The sequence below is a fragment of the Dermacentor silvarum genome, chromosome 5 (assembly GCF_013339745.2).
Source record: "Dermacentor silvarum isolate Dsil-2018 chromosome 5, BIME_Dsil_1.4, whole genome shotgun sequence".
Classification (NCBI taxonomy): domain Eukaryota; kingdom Metazoa; phylum Arthropoda; class Arachnida; order Ixodida; family Ixodidae; genus Dermacentor; species Dermacentor silvarum.
This window is the reverse complement of record NC_051158.1, coordinates 89,626,444-89,641,247: the sequence shown is the minus strand read 5'-3', so window position 1 is coordinate 89,641,247 and position 14,804 is coordinate 89,626,444. Positions and strand designations below refer to the sequence as shown.

The following is a 14,804-nucleotide window of genomic DNA, read 5'->3' as shown; positions in this document are numbered from 1 at the left end:
TGCGTTTTTTATGAGAGTTAATGATCTTCGGTTTAAAGCTGATCCGAATTGTTTTTGATAAAGGCGTATTTGTTTCGCTAGTCTATACAAAAGTGGTACCCAAGAATACCGAAAGAAATATTCGTGTTTTAATAGATGCGTTCGCGCTTCACTATTCATTATTGAATTCGATATTCGAGACGTAATATTTGTATTTGATTTATGTTCCATTCGTATTCGTTTCCTGTTCAAAAAATGGCATATTCAGCCCCACTTGTGGAAAGGTTTGTTTGCATTATTATTTCACAACTAGACTACCGTGCACAATTAGTGAAAACAGATACATGTACAGTGTCGCGTTCGTTGAAGGAGCGGAGTGTATACTACTGCACCACACGTTGGATACATACATAATGACTGCCTAAATAATAGCTTGAATTCAGGCGAATTTTCGAGCTCTCCAAGTCATCAATGACTTTGAGTCATCAAATGACAAAAAAAGTTATCTAGTCCAACCGTTCGCTGAAGAATCAGTACATCTGCACAACCGCGTCTATCCAGCCGAACGATTAGTAACAGTGATCACTTGGGTTGGTCGTAACACGATAGCGTTCAGGGCCCCGTGTGGCAGAAAATCCAGCGTCGGCAACCGGCGTCGGCGTGCGATGTCGGCGGGTGGCGGGGAAATCATCCCCAACCACCCCGACCGCGCAGGGCCTCCACGTGGTGCAAGGTTTCGGTGAACCAAAATTGAATTTCTGACAGTGAAATCCGTCAGAAAAGTGGTAAAGTACGACTTTACTATTCGGTGTCGGATTCGCCGTCGGATTGTTTACCAATCGGCGTCGGATTGTAATTTGAATGTATGAGAAAACCTAATTCTGCTACGAGGAAACTCAAACGCAAACCCCTTTTCCAGCATTTCAACCAGACCTACGCGCGTCGGGGCAATATCAAACATTTAATAAAGTAATAAAATATGCGAACGGGTCCTGATAACGCTATCGCGTTCTACTCTTAAAGGCGAAGGTTAAACGTCCTTCGATTGCTTTTCTCTTTCTTGTTTGTTATGTTTGAGTGTGATCGCCTATGTTTCAACAGAAACAACAGTTTGAAATAGTGAATCCTGTAACCGAATTCAAGTGATATAGCAATGATTACTCGATTCGTACTCAAGATGTAAAATATTAGCACATCCTCAAATATTGCCTGTTTCTGCAGAACTCACCGATATTGCCTAACAAACGCAAGTTTTGATAAGGAAGCCGTTAGACATTCGCTTCTTTACCCCATAAAGTTATTTGCTAAGTTTTTCTTGCGCAGCCAAGCTGAAAAAAGAGTTAAGTGTGCTGGTTAGACAAAAAAAATTACCCCCCCCCCCCCCCCCCCCATTTCTACCTAGGCGCAAAAACGTGCGATGAAAGACGACTGCATGATGAGAACTTGTTTCTTCGACTTTCCTTCTGTACGGAATAATCGGGACAGGCAGCAGATTTTACTGGCAGCGTGTAATAATTGTGCACGAGATGTCCATAGCCTGTCAACGAGTAGTTTGCTTTTAACGCAATAATTTTGTTGTTCCCGGTTATGCCTCCAATTCCTTGCGATAGCTGTTTCTTAGTCTACAATTTTGAATGAGCGCTTCACATTCCCAAACGAATAATTTTTCTAGTGTTGTGTAACTATTATGATTCGACTATGATTTCTTGTTGACAGTGCGCCCCATTCATTTTTAATACAAGTACCAGGACGTGTCTCTTCTCCGTTATAAATTGCGCTGCTTTACAAGAACGCTTTTTCTGCCTCAAATGTTTTCAACATCACCTGTGTCAACAGCCCACCAAGGAGGACGTGCTTCAGTTACTCTTAAACTCTGAAAAAGAAGAAAGGATGAGTAATGGAAAAATCGAAGGCAAGTGCTGATGACCACCCACCAATGTCATGTCTCTCTTTATTTATTCATTTATTTCTTGATTTACTGATTACCTGTTTACCGATCAATTTATTTTGGGTTATTTATCTATTTATTCATTTACTTATTCATTTTTATTTGCTAAGAAAGTTATCAGAGCTGTAAGCGTTCGCAGAACGGCCTAGCATTCCGCGACTCAACAGATGAATTCCAGTATATGAACGTTCCTTCAAGAGAACTCAAGCATAAGTTAAAAACATATGCTTCTGTCTGCGCGGCAACTCTGCAATTGTTCCTTTTGTCAAGACAATGCAAGAGAGCGAAGATGTACCGATAGGCATGGAGGTCAACCAGAAGTAGTGCTGATTCGCTACCCTGCACGGGGGTAAGGATATAGATAGAGACGGGAACACCGATGAACTACACTGCGTAAGCGACTCAGTGGTTTAATCAACCGCAGTAAGCAGCGTTGTGAAAGGCTAATGCGTAGGCCTGTGGACTTCAGAAACTCTGGCAAAGCAAATGGCATTATACACGTAGTTCGTTTTTAACTATTACTCTAGAAATTTTTCTGTTCTGATAGTGTAAGATTGTCCAGTCATACAAGTTCTGCGCACATAACTTGCCTTTCTGTGTGTCAATGCCTCGTCAGACAATGCTACATGTTTCGCATGTAGAGCTGTCAGCAATCAGGAACACATAATAGGAAATGCGGTGCCGATATATTTGTTCAACTAAAGCCAGGTCAAGTTGTGCCTTACTACGTGGTTTTAGAGGACTGATAACCCACGTAGGCAAATCGAGCGTATACAGCTCACAGAGCATGGAGATTACTGGTATCCTAATGTGTATATCGATTTCAGGAAAAGGGCGTTACCAGCAAGCAGTCAGACATGCAAAGGTATCCATCAGTTTAAGCGCAAAGACAGTTGACACAGACACCACATGTCGCCTCGCACCAACTGCTTCTTGTCGGCACGGGCACGGGATCTCCGGCTGCATTGTTTTCTATAGTCGCAGAATGCGTGAACACATTTTAGCAGTAAGAGCCGCACATGATGTAGACGAAGGCTCGGCATTCGCGAGGTGACGCTGTTAGCCGAGGACATTGTTTCCATTGCATTCTGGACTGTTGTGCTTGTCAATACACGTGGCTAAAGACGTAGTCGGCATTTTATAACACTGATCATACCTCTCAGAGCTAGCTATTGTGCGCTATCTGTGTGTCGTTGTTTGGTTTATTTTCTTTTGCACTGTCATTCAAAACATAATGGTATTTTGATAGCACTTGCGTATTAAATCACAATCGCCAATGCACGGGAGGATGTCACTTCTTTACGCGCTTAACTCTTGCTTTCTAGGCCGGCAGTTATCGAGCATTCTGTTGTCCCACCCAGTCGAGCTGAGGACGGCTTCTAACACCTGCATCTTCATTGTTGCTGGGTAAGATTTACAGCAAATATACATTGCAGTACCTTTAAATAGACGTAGTTGCTTAGTTGCTTTTAATTTTTTATAGCCTTCCCTGCTTTTATTACTTTTGATAATTGGGAGCGCACTTGATATCACATGATGCAACCAATTCAACAATCATCAGGCGTGTTGACTCACAAATCTAAGTGTTGTTCTTCATACCCACGTTTTTCAATATCTAGGCTCCAGCTAACCAATGCGAAGGAATAACGTTGGGTTAATAAATATGCATCGTTAAAAACAGTGGCCAAGAAAGGAACTCCCAATCAGGGCACATGGTTCTATTTCGCTGTTTTCATCTGGATTTTCAGTCACATCTTTCACATTACGCAGCGGCTATAACGATCAGTGCATGAAACTCACTCGGCACTTTAGGAGCGTTAGCCCAGAACTTAATTCATATGCTTAATGAATCAGGACAACTTGCAATCTTTGCACTGACAACATTTCATTGAAGGCGAATACCGCGGTGGAAACGATGATTATTGCGATGCAAGCCCTCAATAAACTCGTTCCCGGATGGTGTTTCGATTGTGTAGTGTTCTTAGCCTCTTGCACTGTTTGATTATTTTTCAGTGTTCTAACTACTCATTCTTACTCGCCTGAGTCTGGTTCCAAATGGAACATTTGTTGGTTAACTTAAAGAATACTGAGTCCAATGATTTTCTCTGTCAGACGCTCAAGAAGTGCTGTTTCTAATGCCGCGTTAAATATAAAATGGTGTTGCGCACCATACTTTCTGACCTACAGCATCGACAACATAGCTGCACCACTGGCTTTTGCATCGTACCTGCTCTCTGAACACCAAGACGTACAGGACAAAGTTCGAGCAGAAGTTCAAGCCCTACTCGAGAAAGAGGTACGCGTTTCTTATGAGTCGTACTCACTGTATGGATCACCGGATAAGAAAAACATATTGCGTTGTATTACGACCGTGGCAATGTCGTGTCAATATTAAGTCAGGCTGCTCCTAACTATGTTAGCGCTCTGTATTGGCCATTTATTCTGGTCAATTGCCTTTTGTTGCACCTATATCTATCATAGCATTCGATAATGCACAAACCAGCTCAGCTATCTTAGTGAACTGCTCACATAATTTCATACCAGTAGCGGAGATGCGTATAGGACACTACTGACGCCAAGAAAAAAATTAGATTTTCGTTATTGGACTTGCAAATAACTCGCGTGCTAAATACCTTAGTAGGTGAGCGTAGTGTCTAGCTCGGCGGGCACACTTATGTTTTGTTAGTTATGCCGAGCGTGATGGAACACACACACAAAAAAAGAAATCACTGCCTAAAAGTGCTGCTATTGATGATAGGAGAGGTGATGAGCAGGAAAATTACTCTAAATAATATTCTCAACGTACTGCTTCGTAGCTAAGAGGCCTGTTGAAAGGTTTCTTGTGATAATTATCACAAGAAACCTCTATTCACGATTAAGTTCTTGAGCTACAACTTTTCGTAAGAGCAGATGCTAGCCAACTGAATTGTTAGACATGCTACTAGTGAATGCATTTGACCAATGACAAACAACACTTACGTACGAAAAGCTTCGTGAATTCGGCGCGGGCTTGTTACTACCGCCGCAAATAAAAATTGTGTTTAAAACGAGAACAAAAACATGCCGGGCAAAAAAACTGAAGCTCCAACAATGCCTGAAAGTCATGTGCTCACATGAACGCTGTTACAGGAGTTAAAGGGTGTATGTTAAAGACGACCAGTGCTTGGAACCCTCACAATTTTTTTATGACGTTGGAACCTTTTCTGTTCGTCTGTTTGTTTGTTGCTTGCTAGTTTTTCAGACTCACGCAACGCATATTTCTAGCTACTGCTCCTTCTCATAGAATTTGCTGTGGCGCTTATGCTTCCATAAGTCGGTTGAAGGGTTTAACTGCAGAGCGAATGCCATACAGTGTGATCACGTTTATGTTTCCCGGAGTATTTGAAAATCGCCTTTCGGCAGACAACATAATTCCAGCCCTTGTGCTGGATTATACAGTGAGGCTGGCATTATTTGCACGAGAAATAAAAATACATATTCAAATAATGAAAAATCACTAATTATCTTCCTAATTAATTTAGGGAACATGTTCCAATTTACCAAAAAATGCCGGGCAAAAAGCTGAAGTTTCAACAATGCCTGAACGTCATGTGCTCACATGAACGATGTTACAGGCGCTAAAGGATGACCAGTGCCGTCGGTCAGATTGTAAAGCGTATCCGTTTGGAATGCATTTCCAGAATGACACCAGTTTGGAGATACGTGTTATAAAATACGCTGTAAGGATGAACGGTTGTTTGACTTATTTTTTTAACAAAACGCTAATTTATGAATTGCAGCACAAAAGTATTTGAACGGATGCGTATTTCGTCCTATAGCTTGCTAAAAAATATATCGAAACTGGTGTCATCCTGGAGATTTATTTCAAGTGGATTCGTTCGGCAATCTCACCGACTAAAATTGGTAAATCGCAATAAAGGCCGTAGAGCAATTATTGCAAAAATATATCGTGAATTTTTGGTAATTAGCTGAATGTGTGTTTCGATTTCTCGTGCTACTAATGTCCGCTACTTCGAAAATCCAGCTCAAGGGCAAGAATTATGCTATTTGACACAGATGAATTTAAAACTTCCGAAAACTTACAAATTATCACCACGTATCCTTTGCGAGTAGCATGCGCACTAGTACTGTCCCTCGAGATTCCACGTGGAGGTATAGTCTGTAGCACTATAAAACATGGTTGTGCGCTTTAATAAAACAAGTGAGAAGTAATGAAGTAGCCGATACGGTCACGATGTTTAGGTGACGGTGTGATCATAAGCAGTTTCTTTGTGAGAAAAGTCAATGAAAGAAGCTATCGCCCGTCTGTGCTCCGAAACAAAACTTTAAAGCCATCATAGCTTTCGATTCCCTTAATAAAAGAAAAAGTTCACCGTAAGAATCACTTCCATTATTACTTCTTCAAGTTTAGCTCTGTGTAACCTTTATGGGTGTTTACGGACTAGATGTTTGCTTTTTTTACGTATGACAACTCTGACTTATAGAATTCAAGTTGATCATGATACACGGCCCCGCATGGAAACCACTGCAATATCCGGGCGTTTGCGTGGTGGCGAATATTCAGTAGTGCCTTCCCATAGGTAACAGTGATCCCTATTACGATATTCACCCTAACTGTGACTTTGCTTGCCACCTGGCCTCGATAGGGGCCACGTGACATCCAGTATTCATTAAAGTTGCTTTCTTTCTTTTTCTCTCACTTAATCTCTCTTCTGCTAGAGTTTAACAAGCAGTGAAACCGCTTTATTGAGCACATGTTATGACGTCATTTTGAGCATGGTTATTCTTCACTGTCTCCGGCCACTGTGCAGGGGCAGCTCACATACGACGGCCTCGGTGAACTCACCTACTTGGGCCAAGTGCTGTCAGAATCCCTGAGACTCTATCCTTCGCTTCCAGGGTAAGATGGTACATTCCAATTTTTTAATTGTTTCTGTCAACTTTGACTAGGTTTCTAGTGTAAATGTTTCCTGATTGTGTAACTTATCAAGCTTTTGGTGAGAAAGAACCCCAGGTGGTCCAAATTTCCGAAGTCCCCCACTACCGCGTGCCTCATAACCAGATCGTGGTTTTGGCACGTAAAACCCCATAATCTAATTTTTTAATTATCATTTCCGTCCTAAAGCGCACACCTTAGGTGCTCAAGGGTAGCTCAAATTTCAGCACCACGCACACCAGGGTCTTCGCGACAAAGTCTCTTCGCCACGTTTTGACAAGAATGGTCTGAACTGCCCACCCGGCGTCGACGGCAAGCTGCAGGTTGTAATCCTCTCTGCACAGCATGTGTGCTGAGCCCGATGATGCCTGGTTGTAGCCGCGCACGTAGTTCTACGATTCGCGTCTTCAGGAGCGGTTCGTACCTTGCGAGGAGACGCCATAACGTGTACCGAAGAGGTATCCAGAATACGTGGTGCACATCTCACATCGCAATCACGTTGATTGCGCGCCTCTGAATCGCATCTCGTTGTCTGCGCCTACGCACGCTACGTTTGCAGGCACCTTAACTAGATGGCACCACCATACCGGCGGAGGCGGGGGATCGCGTTTTTTTTTATTGCGCGCCTCGTCTGAATGGCAGCTTGTCGTCTGCGCCTGTGCACGTTGCGTTTGCAGGCACCTTAACTAGATGGCGCCACCATACTGGTGGAGGCTCCGATCATCTGCGCCTGCGTTTATAGGGCATTTTCCGGTGCCCGATAGCAAGCGCTTGCGTGGCTCAGCGGCAGATTATCTGGCTCCCACACAGCGGGCGCGGGTTCGATCCCGGCGGGAACCGGGTACTTTTTCGCATTTACAGTAATAGCGGTTACGGTTGGCGCACGCCGCCGACCGCACCGGCGGCGGACACCATCGCGAACCGGAACGGCTGTTGGAATGAACCCATAACAGCTAACGCTGCAAAACTAAATGCCCTACCATAAATGAAGTGATGACGCAGATGGTCGCATCATATTACAGGGTACAATGCCTTGGCAAAAAACTGTTTGTTCGAGCTATTGAGTTTCACTATCGAGTGATACATAATAAAAATTGAAGTTAAAGCACAATTTTTCAACAGATATTTATTTACCTCCTGCTTCCAAGGTTTTCACATTTTTGGGTGCCAAAACAATGCTGGTAACCTGACACTTGCGCTAATTGAACAGATACAAAAGGGAAAGGCATAGAGGTAAACCAGGAGAAAAATCACATTCGCTACTCAATTAACCTACGAAACAGAGTAAATAAATGGCCTCATTGACGTGTTTTCCGTGCTCACGTTGGTTTCGACGGGAATTCCGGGCGCAGGCTCCTTTCCCAAGCGTATCACCCCTGAAGCAAGCCGAACGCCAGGCCGGGGTACGCTTGTACCCTTTTGAACCAGTGGGTGCCCGGCGGCGGTGGGAATCGAGGGTCGCTACTGACACCAGCTGAAAATTTGGAGCTGTTGGTAAATGTTTACGCAGAAGGCATAAGAAAAAGTGGCGAACGATGCTCGGCCGTAACACGGCAACATAACTACACCAAATTCTTGATCTATGGCTTTTTTTAACTGTAATGCTTTCTTTCAGAAGAACCTTAACTGGTTTTCTTTGTTGCGCATATACTGAATATATGCAAGCATTCCCTTTCAAGGAAGTTTCTCCAGCTCTAGAATTTCAGCAGAATTCATTTGCTTATTTATCTTACCAACTTGTTGACTAAACTGCTCCCATCCTTCCGTCTGCAAGCCTATCAGTTTGCTTAATTAGTGGAGCGACTGTCCCAGGAAGGCTGCGACACCGGGTTCGCAGTACCATGACGAATGTTCCTTCGTTTCTTTCTAAGAAACCCGTACGGCGGGTTTCATTCGTAGTTTTATGCTAGAATTAGTTTTTTAGAAACCTATTGGAATTGTTCGTGAACTGTACTTGGCAACGATACAGCGCTAAACTCAGGACCGAAAGTAGAGGAGATGGGCGAAGCGAGCGTTACTATCAACTGTGAAACCTTATCTGCCGTGTTGATGTAGGTTGCGGCATCGAATCCCGACCATGGTGGCCGCATTTCGATGGGGTCGAAATCCGAAAACGCCACCGTACCGTACATTGGGTACGTTCAGCAAGTCCAGATGGCCGCAATAAATCACTACGGCGGACCTCATAATCAAATCGTGATTCTGGCGCGTAAAAGTAAAAAACAACCATGATTTTTTTATTTGAACTGCAGCACATCAAGCGCATCAGTTCGAAACTTTTCGAAATCAGTAGAGAAAAGGGCAGACCAAAAATTGCACCATAGATAGTACGCACCATTTCGCCACATAACCTGGTAATCGGGCACCACGGGTGTCCAGGGCACAACGGGTACAGAAATCATAAAATCAGACAGATGCGAATGATCAACCAGATTAGTCGTAGCCACCCATAAAACATGCTTTTTGTTTGAATGTGCCACCGCAGCCACACAGCGCACATATGCGCCCCGTTATTTCCTACTGCTACAGTTTCCAATATGCAATGCTATTTTTTTTGTTTTTTCATGGCCGACATCTTCCGCATTCTTCAACTATGTCTAATAACCTCCACGTTCGAAGTGCGAAGCTAGACTCAAGTAACCATTCTTCTGATTTCAAACACCTAAAGTGCGGTCGTCCACTATACATGTCCGTATTGCGTTCCTTTTGTCCCGTGCTTGGTGCTTCATCGGCGTCAAATAGATTTAGGTAAAAGGCAGCGACCCTTCAGAAGAAAGAAACTATAAATATCTTGCATTCGTGGGCTAGATACCAATAAAATTAGACATTGAAGCCGAAAACGGGAGAATTATGTTGTGCTTCTCTTACCCTAGGTGGCGTTTGGCTTCCTTGGCAGTGACTAACTTGCTGGGTGTTTCATTCAACATGCCAAGCACTGCATCAAAATAATTGTATCTTTGCAGCTCTGTACGCAGGGTATGTGACGAGGACTACGAGTGCAACGGGGTTCGCATCCTGAAAGGCATGAGCGTTTCCGTTCCCACTCTCGATGTTCACTACGATCCCAGGCTGTGGCCGGAACCGACAAAGTTTGATCCTGAACGGTAATACGACAGCCTTCTCTAGCCTAAAGATATACAGTGTAAAATCCCGTATCCAATCCAAATAAACACTTTTCTTGATCCGCATGAACAAAGCGAAGACGACTGGACAAGAGATATACAAAACAAGACAAAAACAGTATCACCTGAATTTCATTCAAATCCGTACGGTGTACACGTATGAGACACAGGTAACGATGCGCTGGCACAAAATCAAAATGCTCTCTAACTTGCTTGGCTGGCAAGCTTTAAAAGAAACGTGTCAAAGCAAACACTGTGAAAGCTAAAACGATCAAAATTCCCTGTCCGTGTATCGACTGTCCCGTCGTCTACTCTCTCTGGCATGTTGAATGAAAGCTGAGCAGCACTAATATCCCAGGTTTCTAATAAATTTCAGTGACCTCTAACAAAAAAGTCTGAATGCTATCAGATTACTCTGGCAAAGGAAGACACTAAACGCTCAACAGCATTGTCTCCTGACATAGAACAACCCTTGGTAAAACTGATCGAGACGCACAAGATCGCCCACCTCCCAGCCGCTCGCATCATCGTGGACAAGGGGAAGCTGCTGCTTCTTGCCGCCGCGGCCCCGTCAGAGATGCTACGTGCCAAGGAGGCGCTAACATATAAACAGGCAGTCAGATGAGAAAGATGGAATGGCGATGATGAAATGACTACGAATGTATCACGAGGATGATCTCATACCCGTTCGCCCTCGCTGCAAAACAACTTGGACTGCCATGTACCGTAAATAGTTTGGTACAGTAGTGACATATTTTCTCTGAGAAATGTGCTTCTAGAAGTTTATGATGACGATGACGATACGACGCGACTTCTTCCGTCGCGCGAAGGGCCGTGGGGGACGGGAGGGAGGGGAGGCGATGTTTGTCTGCGGCACCAAATACGTATCTTGCGACCGGGCGCAAGGGGAACTGGCGACTCAATTTCCCACGCGAAAGGAGGAAAACAGCGCGGGAGGGAGGGGTTGCGGCTTCTGCTCTGCGAGCAACTCCGTACTTGTACTTTGCGCGGTGCGGGGCGGTCGCATGCACCGTATCTTGAAAGCGATCTGCAACACGGCTCCTACCTTTGTATGCGCTGTGTTTTCGCCACTCAGTTTCCGTTGAAGCAATAGGTGACCCGTAAAACGAGCAATCGCAGGGAATTGTGGGGCGCGCCGTCTGCTAGCAGCTTCGGGTTCGACGGACGACGCGGCGGCATGCCCGGCGCACGTGTTTTTCTACGCGGTTTCAACTCTCAGTCGTGCGAAGCTCCGTCCCCTTTGTCGACCAGCAATGTCATACCATTCTTGCAGCTGATTTCTAGGTTTCAGTTCACTCTGGCCGCGGCGATGACGAGCGAAGAAAGGCAAGGATACGCTTTATTCATAGAGGAACTCTGGTTTTAATTTCGGCGGTCTTTTTTTGTTTCCGCCAGGTTTAGCTCTACGACATTTGCCGTTGCTTGGACGCACCGTCACTTACTGCTCTGCCTGCGGGTCAGTCAGACAGGTGAAAAAGTTACCGTTATCATATAATTTATCAACCGTATAGAAGCATTACTTAGAAAATCGGGTGCTGAGGCGATGGCTACAGCGGTGCATGCTGCTCCGTGATCGTAGCTAAAAACCGATATCATTGTTATAACGGCGCGGGTAGCGCTGAAAATGATAAATTTGCGCGCTGTCAACGGCATTTATCGGTCGAAACTCTAGGTTCATTTGAAGTGGTACGTAGTTAGACGTTCTCGCTTTTTGTCAACAATGGCCGTATCGCCGTCATATTACGGCTACGCATTATTTCTATGTGTGCTGAAGGAGCTAAGGAGGGCTAGTTGGTTACGAGTAATATGTATGTATCTCGCTGTGTCCTGCTTAAATTCGCGCCGTAAAACCTCGTTTCATATAGCGAGTACTGAAATAGTTCCGGTTGCCTGAGTCAATGTTAGAGAAAGAAAATTCCATGTACGCCCTTACACAGCTAAACGCCGCCTGATAAGCGGCACTGTACGTTCATTTTCTTTTTCTTCACGGATGGTCTCTGCCTTGTTACAGTTTTGGAAGTGCTGCCATTACTCTGACTGCTTGTGCACAGCTGACTCAGCAAGGGTTGCTCCAAGGCAGTTGTTATATGCGTTCACCTTTAACGCTTGAATTTGAGCAGCCAACGGCTGAACAGCCGACGATGGTTTTGCTAGGTACCTGCAACCGGGTAATCTTCGAGTGGGACAAAGCCGGACTGCAAGCGCAAGCGCCTCAGCCAGCTAAGGCGTTGCGCTGTTGAGCACGAGCTCGCGGGATCGAATCCCGGCCGCGGGGGCCGCATTTCGATGGAGGCGAAATGCGAAAACGCCCGTGTGCTTGCGTTGTAGTGCATGTGAAAGAACCCCAGGTGGTCAAAATTAGTCCACTACGGCATGCCTCATAATGAGAACTGGTTTTGGCACGTAAAACCCCAGAAAGAAGAAAGGACTGCAAGCGCATCAGTGGAATTCAACGGTGAAGTGGTGGCGGCGGCTGCGCTGACTCGAACCGGAAACAGCTAGCACACGGCGCATCCCACAACCCCTTGTTATTTTACGGGTCACCTATAGACCGCACCAACCTTCACTCGCTGCGGCTGGCGCGCTTGCTCACGCCACCGTTTTGACAGCGATTGTGTGCGGAGTGAACAAGAGCATTTTGATGCATTCTTTTGTTTGCTCTCAACTTATTAAAAATATGGGCAGCATATATTCAAGTCAAACAGCAAATTGTTATATTATCCTGAAGATAATCAATTCACTATCCCAATAATAACTTGAGCTAAAAGCTGGTATAATTTGTCACTCCACTCTACAGACAAAACATTTGCCTTAAGAGCAGCTGAACATAGCACCGATCTTAACCTGTGAACGTATCTGTGAACCAGGCCGTTCACAGATACGTTCATGTCCGTTATCATCCGGCAATAAAAATGCTACAAAAGTTCGTCGGCCCTTCCACTCTGTGAGGATGGTTAACCAGCGAAGCTGAAAAGTGCGACCCCGGTGTTTATCACTGAGTTAATCCCTAGGATTCATTAACGCATTTATCAATTCTGAGGTTATAGACACCTTCGGCTCCGACAGAGAGAAGGACGTCGTCGACGGTTTGCCCCAGTCTGACGTTGTCGCTTGCGTTCGATGTCTCGAGTTTGCGCGGTGGCGTGGTTAGCAGTATTCACCTGCCATTCTAGCTTGCAATTTTTCGAAATAAAATTGCCTCAAAATTAAATATGTCCGTTACGTAAGACAATGAATGGCTCATACCCCCGTAAACGCGGCCTCCCCATTACGACGATAGAAGAGAAGTGCGCTTGAATGATTACCGGCAACGCAGCCAGCTGCGGAAGACGACGCTCGAGCCAATGCTACTGATGATAGTTTTCCGTGGACAGGCGATTTCGCCTAGGCATATAAAGCATCGCTTGAATATGGTCCAGTGTAATGTAAAAATGTAGATTGCTCTTTAAGTGCAGAGCATTTCTTTAACTCACATGTAGAGTGCGCCGTCCGTCCCCAACAGCTCGAGCACAGGTGCGCCCTCTCCCCCACTCCTCCTCTCCCGCATCACGCTTGCAGCACATGTGCAGCGCGCGAAGCGTCGTAGTTGAGTCGCGCTCCGGCGCTGCAAGCACCGTAGCAACAGCAGGTGCTGGCGTGATAGCGCGCCCTCTCTCCACCCCCTCTCCCTCTAACGCGCGCGCTAGGAATATAAAGCGGGTTGGCGCGGGCTCCACTCACCACGGAACCCCACTATGCTCTGCATTTACACGTGCCCCTCGCGCGGGGGCATGCGACGGAGCTTTTTTATTCGATTAGCATCATTTACCTACTTCGAGCTTTTTGAGCCTATCTATCTATATATCTATCTATCTCTCTTTATATCTACACTCTAAAAACAGTTGCACCCTGTGGGGCGTATTTTTGCCACAGAACAATAATCGTCATCTGACTTGCGTGGCTTTCCTTTCTGTAACGCTGTGCGCCCGGCACTTCTCGGTCACGAACGACAAGAGCGTTATCAGCGTGAGACAGCGTTCTCGATAGGAAAGTAGCAAGTGCAGAGTTTTCAAGATAGGAAACGCAAGCAAGACAGATGACGATTATTGTTGTGTGGCAAAAATGCACCCCAAAGGGTGCAACTGTTTTTAGAGTGTATCTATTTACCTAACTGGTCTACCTATTGATCTATCTGTCTGTACGTATGTACGCATGTATGTATATCTATCTGGCTTGCTAGCCTCTACGCCAATACCGCAGTCCAAGTTGTCTTCCAGCTAGGGCGAATGGGTATGAGATCATAGTCGCGATTTAATCGTAGTCATTTCATCATCACCATTCCAGCTTTCACATCTGAGTCTCGTCATGCCGTCACCGTCACGCTTACTACGCTGACGAAGTGGCTAAAGATGCCCAATGGCTTTGGCCACTAGATACGTGCTCGTGGTTGTGATATCGTCGAAGTCGTTACATCGTCGTCATTCCAGCTGTCATTCGACTCTCGTCATGCCCTCGTCGTCACGCCATCGTCATCATACACTTGTAGCAGCACCAGCAACACGCAGAACTGTGGTCGACGCCGTCCGCGTTTTGCGCAGGTTCGCACCGAACGTTCGCGGCGTCTGTGACTGTTGCCGGTGCCTCTGGTGACGGCTCGCAGGTTTTCGACCAGAGGAGAACTGGACATTCGTGGAGCAGCGTCAGAAGTTTTATTGCGATAGCAATTATATGGACACTCCAAGTGGATTTTTGCCGCCGGCATCGTTGTCGTCGTCGCCGTCGCTGCGAGGTTCCGTATAATGTCCAACGGCGACAAAAT

The 14,804-nt window shown here is 45.5% G+C and overlaps 1 protein-coding gene across 3 annotated transcripts in view; it reads left to right on the top strand.

The window, feature by feature from the left end:
- The window catches only part of LOC119453582 (cytochrome P450 3A31), a 234,461-nt gene that overhangs the window by 62,669 nt on the left and 156,988 nt on the right, over positions 1-14,804 (top strand). Inside the window, exons 8-12 of one of the 3 annotated variants that reach the window (XM_049668267.1) lie at positions 1,816-1,891; positions 3,253-3,334; positions 4,115-4,223; positions 6,739-6,827; positions 9,827-9,967. In XM_049668267.1, the coding sequence (XP_049524224.1) occupies positions 1,816-1,891; positions 3,253-3,334; positions 4,115-4,223; positions 6,739-6,827; positions 9,827-9,967 (497 nt within the window). The remainder of the gene's footprint in view (positions 1-1,815; positions 1,892-3,252; positions 3,335-4,114; positions 4,224-6,738; positions 6,828-9,826; positions 9,968-14,804) is intronic. The other 2 variants (XM_049668265.1, XM_037715632.2) reach the window with 2 other exon arrangements.